Source organism: Mirounga leonina, unplaced genomic scaffold, assembly GCF_011800145.1.
Source record: "Mirounga leonina isolate KUSES-001 unplaced genomic scaffold, KU_Mleo_1.0 Mir_53, whole genome shotgun sequence".
In the NCBI taxonomy this organism is placed as follows: Eukaryota; Metazoa; Chordata; class Mammalia; order Carnivora; family Phocidae; genus Mirounga; species Mirounga leonina.
This window is the reverse complement of record NW_023270807.1, coordinates 19,636,243-19,652,583: the sequence shown is the minus strand read 5'-3', so window position 1 is coordinate 19,652,583 and position 16,341 is coordinate 19,636,243. Positions and strand designations below refer to the sequence as shown.

Below are 16,341 nucleotides of genomic sequence, written 5' to 3'. Positions count from 1 at the left end.
CCTAAAGCAGAGTATGACAAAATCTTAAAATGGAGAAAAACCAAACAGGGACTCAGATTGGGGAGCAAGGTATGAAACTGACTAGCCAAAAACCACTTATAACCCATGGTACTTCCAGTTCAATAAATAGATTTTAAAATAAATAAATAAACACACACACACACACAAACAACTTAAAAAGCAAAATGAACCCAGTAAGTAAATGCATAGCTGTAGTAGAAGGTGTATTTGGTTGGTTGAAAGCAGGTTTCTATGGAGTCCAACTGGCCAGACAGCCACAACCCAAAGTTATTAGCCAGAGAGAAAGGCAGTTCTGGGGTCTGTGCTGTGTGCAAAACGGCAAGCAATTAACTCAAAACTGACCAGTAGTTTAGATATTTAATGGATGGGAGTGCATCGTCAAAGAACTCAGCTACTTGCCACCATCTGAACATACAAGATGATAATTAATTTTAAAAAGTTGTATGGTTAATTACAGGGCGATTTTATTTCATGGAGAGAAAACAAAAAACCAACAATATCGTGATTTTCCTAGATACCACATAGTGACTGGCACTTTTCATTTCTCTTTTATGACATTATACCAAAAAAAAAAAAAAAAAAAAAAAAGGAAAGAAATCAAACACACCAAAACATACCCCCATGCCCCTTAAATTAGCAGATTTAAAATTAAAACTTGAAGCAAGGATTTGTTATACTTTGATTCAAACTCTATTTACAAATTAAATTGCACTTACAAAGATAGCAACATTTCTAATATGGTTATTTTGCTTTATTGTGGTTTTATATCTCATTATAAAACTTTTAAAGCTTTCTTCCATAAAAATCATACTTTCTTTTGCAGTACATAATTCATTTATCCACTGAATTTCTGAACCGGTTTTCTCCTTTTGTGCTTTTCTGATCTATTTTATTTTACAAATGGCATATACCTTCCAAATAGCTACAATCAGACACTGCACTCATAAGAGACTCATTCATAAAAAGTTAAAGTGTAAGACATGAAATATTAGCAGTCTAATCCTTTGGTTCATCTTTTAAAAAAAAAAAAATCAACTGATAAAATTTACAAATTGGTGGTAACTCTTCTTTTTGGTTAAAAACGAATCCACCAGGTAGATTACTGATTAAAATCCAACACTGCTTTAAAAGTGGCACGTTCCTAGTCTCGTCTCACTGCTCAGGGATGCCGCTGCGTTCAAATGGTTTGACATGATTCAGGATACAGTAAGGCACAAGTGGATGGTACAAGTGAAAACAAATACTTTAGGACTGTTCTTTTCTTTTTCTGCACAAATACTAAAATATGTACCGTTTCCAAGATAAAATAACAAAAAAGAAAAACGCATTTTTTTTTTTGCTACGAAATACCTATACAAAATTTTTAAATTTACACCATCTGAGCTGCCAAAAAGTTTTTTTAAAAAGGATCAGTTATGCCCCATACATAAAACTCTCATCAGTAGGTCCAAGAGAACTTGGGCTCAAAATGTCCCAGCACTTTACGGGAGGGAGGAGGATCAACAAAATTCCCCTTCCTGCACTCCCTTACCCCAACATAAGACAGAAACAAAGGTCAGATGTTTACAGTAGTGTATTCTACTTGGGACAACCGACTGGAAGTCAGAGGAAGGGCGGCACACCGGGGGCGCACTGGCTGCCCCGACTGGCTGAGGAGCCGGAGTAAGGCACTTCCATCGGGAGAGCAGCAGCCCAGCGCGCGCGGCGTGGGCGGTGACGCGCAGTGCGTGCCCACGTTCCGGGGCGGTGACGCGCACGCACCCACGTTCCTGGGCGGTGGCGCGCACGTGCCCACGTTCCGGGGAAGCCCCAGGACTGCGCGAGGCTCCTGGGGAGGAAGGAGGCAGGATCTCGACAGCAGGGGAAGACACGGGAGGTAAAATTCGGAGGTGGAATTCTATACGGAAGTGGTCACTCGGTCAATGGCGTGATTGACCTCGTTTTTGTTTGAATCCAGTCCTTTAGCAGCGTTCATGTCATTCCGCAAATTCTCCACTGTCTTTTTCATGTTCTTTAGCTCCCCTGGGTGTGGCGTGGCTCGCCGCAGAAGTGTTCTCTGAAAACAAGCAGGGGAGTGAGCGTGTGGGTTTTATGCCGTTCCGCTTTCAAACACGCAGCTTCAAGGTGGGGGCGCTCGGGGACAAAGCTTCCTTTCGCGGGGGCGCAGGAGCTAAGAGGGGCGGAAGCGCCTCCTCTGGAGCCCTGTGCGCTTACGAGCTGCTTACTAGCAGCTCGTGGAAGATGAAGGTATCGCGTCTAAGTTACCGAGTCCACATAGAAGGATTACTTTCAGAATAAAGGAGTACTTTGTAAAATGTAAGATTAGCTTAAGATAAAAATAAAGACCCATGAAGGGCAAGGAAACAAAGATTTTTAAGATGTTAGTGTGCGGTGTGAAGAAAGAAAAAGATAAAGGGGTAAACAGATTCTAACTTAAAATCACTGCACTGGTCTACTACTATCTTAAGTGGTTCTGGCTTCCTTCAACCCTGGCGGCATGGGAGTGGAAGGAAAAGGGAAGCGAGAGAAGGGCTGCTTTTCTGACTTCGCTGCTGTGTGTGTTATTCATATTGCCTACTAAAGAGAGCTCACATTCTTCTCATAAAGGCCACAGTGCTGGGAGTGAAGTGTCAGGGAAGGGACAGTCTTTAAAACATTGTATTATCTGACATGTCCCGTGCTCTCTGGCTCCTAAGACAGCATTTCCGTCTTGTAAATGGCCTGTCCAGGAGTTTCAGGAGGAGGAGCCTAGAGAAGGGTGACACAACACCGCAAGGGCACTACTGAGGCAGTGAAGGAACTGGTGAAATCCTCACCCTCCAGCAAGCCACCAGGTAAGCACTGATGACTCCTTTCTGCTGAAGTCACTTGGTCGTGCCTAATTCCTATTCTGCGCTCCACTACAGTAAACACATAAAATCCCATTTGGTGACAGCTGGAATAACAAAGACCACAGGCAGTCTTTTGCTTTGGGGGCTGCAGGTACTCCCTCTAAGCTCCGCTTATGAAAATCTCAGCACTAGGAGTTTAAGACGCCCAAGTCAACTTGTAGTAATATTTCAAGAGTTGTCACGGACTCCTGGAGACCTCGGCAGGCCGAGAGACATTTTTTAAAAGTGTGGGTATGTGCTTGGAAATTAGAGTAAGGCTAAGTAGTACTTTCAAATCTATTCCTGATTTTTGGATGAAAACTTGTAAATTAGCCCAACTAAGATGGCAAGCACTCCGCCTGAGGGTGGAGAGAATGATTACATAAAGGAGAGAGAGAAGCACAGCTCCACAGAAGGCAAGCCAAGTCACGCTGTGAAGTGTGAATGGAGTCATCATGGTACACCTCTAAATGGTGGTGGGAAAGAGACTTCATTCACCAAGAACAACAAAAACAGAACAAATTCCCAATCAGTTTTGTGGAGCCAAGAAGGGATACTATCACAAATAAAGAATAAGAGTATAAACTATTCAAGAAAAAAACCCAAAAGTTCCATTTGCTTTATATACATTTGGTGAATCAGTACCTAGAAATACCTAATTTTGTCTTCTAAAAAAATTCTTATATGCTAAAGGCAAAGCAGAGAACAATTTGAAATTAACAGAAATCCTTATTAGGTGCCACTCTTGATCTTGGAAAGGTTTTAAATTTTGAATTTTCAGGGAGGCCAACAATCTCCATTTCCATACCGTCTCATTGTCTTCTTCGTCTCTTTCATCTTCCAGAAATCGGATTGCACTGACTCTGTTCACCGCACGCTCATTCCAGGCCTCGTCCGGGACATCATTTACCAAGCACTCCAGTGCCCCACAGCGAGGCAGGTTCTCTGTCATGGCAAAGACCACATCAGCTGGGAACTTGGGTTTGTGTGACTAGTAACTGCTATGCAGTACTTCAAAAAATTTAAAACAAAAAGAAAAAAATCTGGGACAGGGTCACCCTTTCTTTTTAATGATGCATAATTCTATTTGAGATCATATAAAATATCTGCTAAATTAATGTTTAGTATCTCATTACAGAATGTCATCATAATTTATAGAATCCTTTTTCACAATTCTTTTCTATACACTAACTGTAAAAACTTTCTCATGAGGGGTGCCTGGGTGGCTCAGTGGGTTAAGCATCCGATTCTTGATCTCAGCTCAGGTTTTGATCTCAGGGTCGTGAGTTCAGGCCCCAGGTTGGGCTCCACGTTGAGCATGGAGCCTTCTTTTTTTTTTTTTTTTTTAATTTTTATTTTTATTCTTATGTTGATCCCCATACATTACATCATTAGTTTTAGATGAAGTGTTCCATGATTCATTGTTTGTGCATAACACCCAGTGCTCCAGAGCATGGAGCCTTCTTAAAAACAAAAGAAAAAAAATAAAAAACCTTTTACATGACAGTGATGGGGCTGCACATGTTGGACACTAGTACTTTCCTTAGTAACACATTCTGCTGTTTTCCCCTTGGGGTCTTAAAAGCTCCTCTAACAAGGCTGAAATTGGCAAGAGGGTTTTGGGGCCTTTCCACCTAGGGGACTCCCATTCTCCCAGAGCACTCTAGTTCTCTTCTATCAAAACCAGCTCTCAGCAAAAGATTTATAATGGCAATTTGATGTTAGTGCAAATATTTTTTAAAAGCACACATAATTTACAAAACAAAGATACAATGACTTAAAGTAACAGATTGGCTTAAAAACTATTTGTCAGTGGGGGCGCCTGGGTGGCTCAATCAGTTAAACACTGACTCTTGATTTCAGCTCGGGTCATTATTTCAGGGTAGTGAGATCAAGTCCTGGTCAGGCTCTGCGCTCAGTGTGGAGTCGGCTTGAGATCTCTCTCCCTCTCCCTTTGCCCCTCCCACTCGTGTTCTATCTCTCTAAAATAAACAAATAAATAAATAAATCTTAAAAAAAAAACAAAAACTGTCAGTGGTGTTCAATACTAATCCTCTAAACCACCAGTCTGGATTTTAAGGGACTCTGTCAACTTTTTTAAGAGTATTTGTACTTTCAGCCTTGGTGATAATTCAAACCCAAAAGGCTGTTTAAGCAAATTTCAGGTATGATAAGCAGGTGTGAGGGGTACTTTTTCTTCAAAGGTGCAGGGGAACGAACCTTCCCAGAGGACACCCAGAGTGACCTCACGCGGGCTAGGGGCACATTAGACGAGTTACAGACACACGTGGGAGTAAGAGGTCTTATGGATAGGTATTAGCTCCTACTAATTCTCGTAGCCATGTGAGTATTGTTCTTAATTTCACCTTGGCAAGCAGGTTCAGAAGGCAGCTGAGGAAGCAAGACACAGGTCAAAATCTTCTCTCCTGTGGTGTGGTCTGTGTCCGTCTGGAATGTGAGCAGGGGCTGAGATTGGTTGTCAGACAACCACAAAGCCTTCAGCTTCAAGGCGGTCAGGGATAAAGGCAGATGTAACAGCCTAATTTAAAACAAAAGGAGACATCAAGGTCTCAGATTTTATAATTACATCAATCCCTATCAATACAGATAGAAAAAAAACCATTAAAAAGAACCTCATGGATTCAACATGGAACAGGATGTTATGTTTATAATAAAATCCTTGCTGTACTCTTTGTGAGCACACTCCTCGGCCCGTCACTGTGCGTCCCTCTTCTGCTGTCATCTCTCTCGTCAGCACCTCTGGCCACAGGGCAGAACATTAGGAGGTTTCGATTTAAAGAGGAAAAGAAGCCAGTGTGACTGTGGAAGGACCCCAAGGCAGGAGTTCTTACTGAGTCAATGGCAAAAGCCTCCCTGACAATGACATGTTTTCAGTAGCACTTGGCAAATGAGGAAGAACGGAAGGAGATGCCTAGGGTGCTAAAGAGCTTAAGTGGCAGTTATAATAAAGATTAAAACATTTTCTTCCTGCACTGCATTTTCTTTCTCTAAGGAGATTATTTTAGGTATCCATGTTAAACTTGTATCTTCTAGTTTCTAGAAGCTCCCACTTCCCCAGACTCCTATGTGATAATTAATGTCCATTTCACATTGTTTTAGTTTCAAATGAGATCGTATATATTAAAACTTTAAAAACTATAATGTGACACCTAAAGATTAATTTTATATTAATGTTCGCACACGTGTCTGACAGAGCAGCTGCACCCATTTAACTCTATTTAGCAAAGACCAGCACTGGGAATCATATATAGTGCGTACTTGCCAAAGATTACTTTAGTGCAGTAGTTCTTAACCAGGGGCACTTCTGCCCCAGGGACATCTGGCAATGTCTGTACACATTTTTGGGCGGTGCTGTTGGCATCTAGTGGGTAGAGGCCAGGGATGTTGCTAAACATCCTATAATGCATAGGACAGCCTCCACAACAAAGAAGTAGCTGGCCCAAAATGCCAACAGGGCTTGGGGTGAAAAGACTGCTTTAGTAAAAACCAATGCTTTATACAAGTCTACTAATGCACTGTGAAAACAACCAAACCTCTGCAGATACCAGGAATTTAAGGTTTAATGAAACTAAGGTTGTATTTGATCAAGTATTTTTACTCTAAAGATGGCTCCATGTGGGCCGCCTGGGTGGCTCAGTTGGTTAAGCGACTGCCTTCGGCTCAGGTCATGATCCCGGAGTCCCGGGATCGAGTCCCGCATCGGGCTCCCTGCTCAGCGAGGAGCCTGCTTCTCCCTCTGACCCTCCCCCACTCATGTACACTCTCTCTCTCTCTCTCATTCTCGCTCTCTCAAATAAATAAATCTTAAAAAAAAAAAAGCTAAATTATCTGCCTGATTAGCCTCTGTAATACTATTTAAAAAAAAAAAAAAGATGGCTCCATGTGCATTAAATTACAATCTCAGCAGTGACTTCACAAGCTGGACAGTAATGAGCTCACTGCATTCTGTGAGCCACAAGATGAGGCACATTTTCTGAAAAGAAATCCCTGGCCCATGAATTCCGTAAGAAATCATATGGCAGCATGTATTGCTGGGGCTCTTTCTTTTATGAACTTGCACACCTATTTCCAGTTTAACACATGTGGGAGGTCTACCTATACATCTTACCGAGAGATCAATACTGCATTATCAGACGTAGATGCCATTCTGAATGGGCAGGCTTATGGAAAACTAATTCGAACTCTATGTAGGGATATGAAGAGAAGTTGTACTCCAATATTACTAAACTAATCTAAATAAAATGTAAGCACAGAATGTTGTTACCTTAATAAATGAAGTAAAAATTATCAAAGAGTGCATGGAGAGTGTTAACAACAAATGCATTATTAAACTTTTCACAAGAACAAATTAGTATGTCTTACAAAATACTTCCAATATACAAGTTATGGAGATGACAAAATATTTTCTTTTCCTAACAGTCCGGCAAAGGCTGGTCCATCCCACACATATGTGCTGGGTGCAGTACTGAGTCAGTGGAATCGTACCTTACATGGGAGTTAGGTTTTAAAGTCAATGCACCCATGAGATTTCCATATGTTAAAGTACCCTTGAAAAGTCTCTGTGCTGGGCGCCTGGGTGGCTCAGTTGGTTAAGCGACTGCCTTTGGCTCAGGTCATGATCCTGGAGTCTCTGGATCGAGTCCCGCATCGGGCTCCCTGCTCGGCAGGGAGCCTGCTTCTGCCTCTGACCCTCCCCCCTCTCATGTGCTCTCTCTCTCTCATTCTCTCTGTCTCAAATAAAATCTTTAAAAAAAAAAAAAAAAAAAAAAAGAAAAGTCTCTGTGTATTATACACTCTAATACTTTGCTCTTAAGGGCCAAGCTGAGTGAGAAATATGTATTTTTAAATCCCAGAATCTACCGAGTTCAGTGATAGGACGCCCAAGGGATCTGAGGAAGCAGAGGCTTTACAGCTCCACTTCCTATTCTGAGGTGTTGGGTCTTTGAGCGAATAGAAAGTGAAATCTCTTATGCTTATACAACAGATTATTCCTGCCTCTGCCCAAAGGCTGTCACACATTTACTCAAATGCAAGGAAGTTAAAGACATTGCCAGACCTGGTGACAGGGATTTTTTTTAAAAGAGTATCCTAACACACTGTGAAAGCTTCCAGTACTTTAAAACTCTTTTTCATTTTATTGAACAAAGGGATAATTCTTTTGGAATTTTCAGGGTCTTACACAAGATATTTACAGTCAGTATCTCTAGATTTCTTAATCATGAGAGCTTAAAGAAAAAAATATTAAGATTCGAAAATTGGCACAAAACACAAGTACTCAAACATAGTCATCATACCTTCTCAGAATAACTGGCTTTGCAGCTAAGTGCTAAAGCAAAGGCATAAATAAAGGGCTAAACAGAGCATCAGTAATAAATAACAGGTTCTAAGGATGATAAATCATACGGTAAAAGTTAAAATAAATTACTAGACTCTACAACAACAGATCTTGTAATCACATTCAACCAAGCCATATAAGATTAGTGTCTTGTCTAGAACACCAGTTTCCCTGTAAAGAATCAGAGGGCCAGCTTGAACATGGTGGTTGCCAAACGAGCACATACCACACATGAGTTTGTTGACTAAGTGTCCCATGGAGGGGTGCTCCAGTAGTGTCGAAGACAAAAAAAGGAAACAAAAGTGCTCTGTTCCCTGCCCAGTCTGTATACGGAGATTCTGCAGTCTAAGCTAACGCCCACTGATTCACTGCTACCTGGGGCAGAAAAGACACATAAACACACTCCTCTGTTTCTCTTAGGTGAACCATCCCAGATAAAAGTGTGTGTGTATGTGTATGTGTACATATATATATATATTCCTGCTTTTCAGAGGAGTTAAAAATACATTTTTGGTTTATTCTGGTACCTTCTGTACACTGCAGAATCAACACAAGAAATCACAGTCCTATTTGTACACATCTCACATCTCCCTGTTTTATATAGGACCACATCCCCTCAAAAAGCCTGTGGTTACTATTTACATCAAAGGCACAAGGACTAAAGCAAATGAATAACCACACCATGAGCCAAGCCTCTCATTTCCAGTTAAATCCCTGACCAACTAACCTGAGGTGACCTTCCCCACCTCTGCACTGCTGTAGTGACCGTACTGTCAAATTTATTTAACAACTACACATGGCCAACTGATCAATGCAATACTGACTTAACCTAGAGTTGCATGCTTCTTACAACTGAATGTTTTTACCTCCTACTAGAATTTTTAGTTTTACCTCCTACCTCCTGCTAGAATTTTTATCTCCTACTAGAATTTTGAGTTTTAAGCAAAGTTTTCAAAACTGTTTAAAGATAGAGAAAACATAAGTGGTGGAAAATTTACGTAATACCAAAATATCAAAACGGAAAACCCCCTGTAACCTCAAGCCTCCGCTCTGCCTCTAGGGCAACTATTATTAATGTTTTGTTGTACTGCATAGATCTGTTGTTTTAAAAGCAAAAACAAAAATGAGAGTGCTATGTAGTGTCCAAGAGCTGTTCTTTTAATTTGGTACCATGGGCCTCCTGTGTCACTACACAGAAAAATTATCTCACTCTTTAACTGCTTACTATTCCACAGTATAGCTACGCTGCCATGTTGTGTTTTGTCTTTTAATATTTTTTCTCAGTTTTACTGAGCTGTAATTGCCATGTAATATTGTGTAACTTTAAGTGTTATATATATATTATATATATATTCCTAAGTGACTACCACAGTAGAGTTAGTTAACACCTCCATCCAGTCATATCATCACCACTTTTTGTGTGTGTGTGTATGTGTGTATGTGTGTGTTGAGACCATTCAAAGATCTATTCACTCGGCAACTTTCAAGGATATAAGGTGGTATTGTTAACTACAGTCACCATGATATACATCAAGTCCCCAGAACTTATTCATCTTATAACTGGGAATTTGTACCCACTGATCAATACCTCCCTATCTCCCCTACGCTTAGCCCCTGGTGACCACCATTCTACTCTCTATTTCTAGGAATTTGACTTCTTTAGATTTCACATGTGAGATCAGATAGGATTTGTCTTTTTCTGTGTGACTTATTTCACTTAGCATAATGCCCTCAAGGTCCATCCATATTGTCATAAATAACATGGCTTTTTTCTTTCTTATGGCTGAATAATATTCCATTATATATATATCACACCACATCTTCTTTATCCAATCATCCATCTGCTGATGATGTTTAGGTTGTTTCCATATCTTGGTTACTGTGAATGGTACAAGGACCAAAGCAATGCTGCAGTGAACATGGGAATACAGATCCCTCTTCAATATCCTGTTTTCATTTCCTTTGGCTATATACCAGAAGTGGGATCACTATAGCATATGACAGTTATATTTTTAATTTTTTGAGGAACCTCCATACTGTTTTCTCTAGTGGCTGTGCTTCCCACCACAGGGCACAGGGGTTCCCCTGTCTCCACATCCTTACTAACACTTGTTATCTCTTGTCTTTTTGACAACATCCACTCTAACAGCTGTGAGGTAATATGTTTTAATATTTTTAGATCTAATTTTTTGGGTTATAAAATTCAAAGGTACGACCTATTTCCCCATTGGTAGTCACTGTTTCTAGTATTCGGTACTACTCTTCCTCAAAGATCCTCAAATACTAGATGTTGTGTAGTGGGTGAATATTCCTAAGGGAAAGAGTAAGAATTAAGGAAATGGATTCTGTGTCCATGGGTAGCTGCTGATAAAAGACATCTTCTCTGTTACTGTACCACAAGATTTGATACTTAGTTTCCAAGTGGCATTTTATAGTTACCCTATCAAACTTGTCAAAGAAAATTTGTGGAAACTAACATATAGTCTGTGTCATTTGCTATTTTTATATGCTTGAGAGAAGAGGCAAAAACTTCTCTTGTATGTGGTATGATTTCCCATGGTATAACATTTCTGCAAGCTAAAAAGCTGACATCGTAGCCTTTTTTTTATTAGTTTCTATACTAATACTTTAAATAAGTAGTAATTAAATATTTTAATAGGTTTAAAATTTGGTTATGAATCTGAATATACGTGTGACACATTTAACTGACTCAGATGACAGCTATGTAACTCTACTTTTTAATGGGGTTTTCTCCACCCCAGCCCAAGCATAATAAAAATTTAACTTTCCCTTCTGAGAACTAAAGATTGGAGGCTTCACTCATGTGAAAAACAGTTTTCAGGCTCAAGAATTAGTGATGCAATTTCATGCTCACAGGTGTGGCAAGAATCTGGGAAGGTTTGGAGTCACTGAGTTTCTACTGCTGGAGTTTAGGAAAGAACCACCCTTCCCAAGCTCTATGCTTCATGTGAGACTCCGTCCAGCAAAAAGTCAACGCTCAACTCAAATTAACCCTGAGTTTCCGGTATCCAGTCAGTGGTTCAAGAATCTATCAAGATGTCCTGAAAGCCTTCGCTTGAAAATGGTGGGCGTTCCCTGAGGCCTGCTGAGTCCTGCTATTTATTAGCACCACTACCTAAATCCATTAGCCAGAATGAGAAATGGTGGCTTGTGCCCGACCTAAGGGACCAGTTAATCAGCACTTAGCACACAGTCCCCCAAACACTCTTCTGACTGCTGCTACTCTCTCTCATTTAAAGTCATTGATCGTCTTCCCCTGTCTGAGCACTTTTTCTCCTATCTAACTATGTAACACTCGAAAGCATTTTTTAAATTCCTTTGGTGACACAGCCTGTGATACAAGGCATTTCCCAGTGGCCTACTATTCACTCTGCAAAACTAACATTTTTAACATTTTCCTTTGGGCGACCAATATTTACCAGGCTTCTATCATGTGCCAGGCACTGTGCAGGGATAAACGGTAGAGCGGCCCAGACGCAACACCTGACTCCGCACACCCTTAGGTTTAGACGGTCACACACGCGTACGCTGGCGATTATCTCACGGTGCTGTGAGTGCTCTGTCAGGGGGAATTCAAAGGAGCAGCCTCCACGCAAAGAAAGCTCCCCGGAGGAAATGAAAACAGGAGTGATGAGAGATAAAAGTGGGAGTCAGAGAAGAGGGTCCCAGGCAGAAAGAGTAGCTGAGCTAGGCTCAGGGGAAAGAAAGTGCATATGCGATCTGAGGTGACGAAATTAGTTCAGACTGGCTGAAACAAATCCACAGTCTGCACAGGTGAAGAGAAGGAATATTCCAAAACCAGGGAGCAATCTACTATGACCTCTGACCTCAGAACATGAGAAATGGCACTGCTGTGACCTTGGGGAATACCAGTCAGGTAGCTCTTCACTTTGATTATGACCACTTGGTGATTCTGACATTAGTTGGGGATCCTTTGGCCAGAAAAATGTCCCTGAATATAATTTTGTTTACAGTTTCAAGGGGTTCAGAATCACCAGCAGAGCACATCAAGACTCCTGGTTAAAATCTAGTTCAAACTCATTCAAGCTCATCCTTCAGATGAGGAAACCCAGAGGCTCACGATGACTTACAAAAGCTATCAAAGTTAAGGGAAAACCTAAGTATCCCAGTTCTCAGGCAGCGCTGTCTCCCTTACATCACTGTATGCTGTTCTGGGAAGCATTTCTATAGAAGCGTCCACTTAAACTTCAAAGTGCCCCGCACTCAGGCCGTCCTTGACCTCTTCTACTCCCCCATCCAATCCATCCCTCCTGCTCTCAGATTAACAACTTTCTGGGCTCTGGGTCATTTGACTAATTGGTACATATTCTATAAGATGGAGCAAAGGCAAGATGGCAAAGACACATGACAAAGGTTGGAGTGGATGAACATCTGGCTCTTTTTCTCAAAAAAGGCAAACCAGAACATGGTTACCTGTTCCCCGCCACATCCAGGACATGAAGCTCTGTGGCCTGAGACACCTCTGCAGGTATCCGAGTTAGTCTATTGTCACGCACACAGAACACAGTGAGGCTGCAGCACCCTCCAATCTACAATGAGAAAGAAAATACATCTTTTTTCCAGGTTTTTGTGGAAGATGGTGGTGGGTATCTTGTTTGTCAAATGGCATGAAAAGAACACATAAAATGATACCACATGATTTTAAGTTTCACTGAGGCCAACTATTTTGAATTTAAATCATATAAACATTAAGTAGTCTAGTAAGTTCATAAAAATCTCTACAATACATTAAATGTACATATTCTAAATTAAATCAAGAAAATAAACAGTACAGTTGAAAAATCTCATTCTGAAAAGCAAGTCATTTTCCACTGCTATTCAAATAGCAACTATATCTTTTAAATACTAACTAAGCTACCCAGGTCCAGATAAATATTATTTGGTGGATTAAGAATTCTAAGTTTCAAAAATAAGGCCAACAATGATACATGCACACCCCTTTGAAGACTTGCCCATTATATTAAATCCAGTGTTCCCAGTGTCTCAGTTCATTTCAAAAAACAAAAAAAAGGAAAAAAAGGATATCAAATAGACAATACAGTACATTAATTTTCCCCCATACATCTTTTAATTGCTTTTGGTCATTCACAACTTAACTTGGTAAATTCATTATTCATTTTCCTTTCACAAATGCAAAATCAACAATATTTTAGGTAAAACTGAATGTGGTAAATACACACATTAATCTGGTAAATTTAATGCTGGTAGAAACATATCAATATTGACATCCACACCAAATTTGATTACTATTTATTTATTTAGTAAGTGATTCAACGGTAATTGAGCTTTGTATGAGCCTGGTCTTCAAAAAAGAACATAAGCACAAAAGAACTGAACCATTCTCTTGAACAAACTGGCCATGGTTTCTATGGTCAGGAAAGCTGAATCAAGGGGGTGGAAAAATAACTCAATCTCAGACACAACATTCTGCAGGACTCCATACAGTACTACATTCTTTCTGTACTAACTATCCTGACCCAGAGTGATTGCAAGAAAAGGCTCATGAAGGAACCTATTGATGTCTCTCTGACACATGGAAAAATACTCCACAGCTTCCCACTTGAGGAGAGGCAGGAGACTTGCATCTTTAATGATATCTAAGTACATCCCATGCCCTCTTCTATGTATACATGTGTTTAATATATGTATGTACCTTAAAAAAGCAGAATGCATATTTATGAAATTGCTACATAATTACGAACATTTGGCTTTTTATGAAATAAAAATTATGCTACATAATTATGAACATTACCTTCATGAACAATCTTACTATGTCTTCCCTTAGGAGTTAACATAAAGACTTGAGATCAGGTATTTAACCAGAGTACTTACCCATACTGGATGTAAAAGAAAAATAAACATAAAAGAAAACACGAACTAACGTTTGTCTAAAATGGAAAACACCCAGATATGTAGAAAGGCTTTTAGATTGTCCCCATGATTTCTCAGTATTCACATTTCCCATCCCAGTAAAACTGGTGCATTCACTGCCCTCTAAAATATAACATTTTGGTCCCACTGTGTCTTATAGAAATGCTCTTCTTTTTTCTGTCTTTCTAAATCTTACCAACTGTCCCAAAGTAGCTAAACATCCTCTACACCATTGAGTCTTCCCCAAACCCCACAGTCCATACTGATACACTGCTCTCTGCATTCCTTTTGTAATTATGATCTATACACTGAGCTGTTTAACTTGTACATGTCCATAAAACCAGGGTGCTTGGCAAGTACAGTACCCATCCTACCTACCTACCAACTCTTCTCATTTAGATATGTTTATACGCTTATGTTTATTTATTTACTAGTGAAAGACTGCTACTTGAAGTTAATATCTGCTTCTACGTGTAGAAATGAAAACTAGAAAACTCTTCTTTTTTGTATTAAGAATCATTAGAGAGGCCTCTCTTAGGTTTTATAAACATAGGGCCCCAAAATCATGCCCTAAAAGAGATATACAACAGGATCTTTGAGGGGCTTGGCATTCTTCCCTCTTGAGGAAGGGAATCATCAGTTTTACTCAGATGCCCAGGAATATTATGGAAGGAATCAAAAGAGGATCGACGTGATTAGATTTTCTCTGATAAACTGAGATGATCCCAACAAAGATCTATTCATGGGAGGAAACCCCCAAGCTCCTCATGGAGGGGAACCCCCCATGACCCTGCTCCATGTGCAATGGGCTCTGGGCTCAGTAGTGGGTCTGTGTGCCACGTGGGAGGTCTTCCAGGTCAGCACGTGGCTGAGGCTGGATCTCACATTAACCTTATCATCCCAGCCTGGCTATAAAGACGTAAGATTTATCTGTACTCCAGAGAGGCAAAGCAGTTATGCACATACACAACCCTCACAGTGGCAAAATAAGGTACTGGAGTGTGTATAGAGCTGAAACTGCATCATAACTGGGGGCACTCTGTCATGAAGCTGTCCACTGCTCCAGCCACCTGTAGGATATCTGTTTTGGGGCCCTAATACTATACCATGTGAACATTTTCAATCTGTATCATGTACATATACTATCTATCAAAAAATCAATTAACTCATTAAAATGGGTCAGAGAGGGTTCTAACAGTTGTTGGAGCAATAAAAGTTCTGGACAAGTAAACACCCCTTAAGTCTTTTGAGGGGGCGGGAATAATGTGAACTCCCAATGGAATGTGTGAGCTGTCTACTGTGTTTATAGTCTCATTTATTTATTTTTTCTTTTTCCTTTCCCATTCTAATCTCAAACCCATCTGAGACCTCAAGGGGTGGAAAGCAATTGTATTCAAGAGCCTCGTAGGCACTCTGGGTTGTCACAGCAGGCAGAGTGACCTCCTGATCTCTATTGTCGAAGGGTTTCAGAAAACAATGAAACAATGCCAACAAAGAGCGAGTGTTATTGCTCAGTGTGCCGGGACGCCTTTATCACCCTCAGAGGCACGCACTGTCCCAGGCAGAACAGTGCACAAACAGACACCTCTTTCCAAATCAGCCAGGAAGTCATGGCACGAGCCTTTGGCTTTCGGAGAGGATTATTAAGCAGTAAAAACCGTAACTCAAAAGGTATAGTTCTTCATAGACATCAGAGAGGAATGTGGCGCACTGGAGTAGGATGCTCTGGGATCACGAAGACCTGGGCTGGAACTAAGGCTCCATCCTGTGTTTTGTGTGTTAGACTATGTTACTTTAACCAAAAGTAACAATCGGGATCAAATTAAATGAAACCACAAACACAATTTAGAACCTATCATAGAACCTGGCCTAATAAATGTGGCTGGCAAACCAATGTGACAGTTACTGTCTTTTCAAGAAGTCCAAGTCCTGGATCCAAAAGACCAGTGCAGTCAACACTTGCGTGCCTGCTGTGTTGTTGGAAGTGTGCTGACCCTGGTGAGCTCCTCCCAGAACACACCTGACCTTCTTAAAAATCTCTCCCCAGCAATGCATCACCGTGACAAAATGACAAAATGTCACTGTGGAAAATACTAGGGATAAATACACTGTGACTTCACTGCTAGTGAAGCACTGGTGTGAGCTCAGTATTCTAGTATACATATGGTTCATGTGTATTTG

The 16,341-nt window shown here is 40.6% G+C and overlaps 1 protein-coding gene across 1 annotated transcript in view; it reads right to left on the bottom strand.

The window, feature by feature from the left end:
- Positions 1-364: 364 nt before the first annotated feature.
- Positions 365-16,341, bottom strand: part of LRRC1 (leucine rich repeat containing 1) — a 129,097-nt gene continuing 113,120 nt past the window's right edge. The window contains exons 11-14 of the mRNA XM_034991618.1: positions 12,703-12,818; positions 5,258-5,430; positions 3,700-3,836; positions 365-2,077 (exon numbers count right to left, since the gene is read on the bottom strand). Coding sequence (XP_034847509.1) covers positions 1,919-2,077; positions 3,700-3,836; positions 5,258-5,430; positions 12,703-12,818 — 585 coding nt within the window. The 3' untranslated portion in view covers positions 365-1,918. The remainder of the gene's footprint in view (positions 2,078-3,699; positions 3,837-5,257; positions 5,431-12,702; positions 12,819-16,341) is intronic.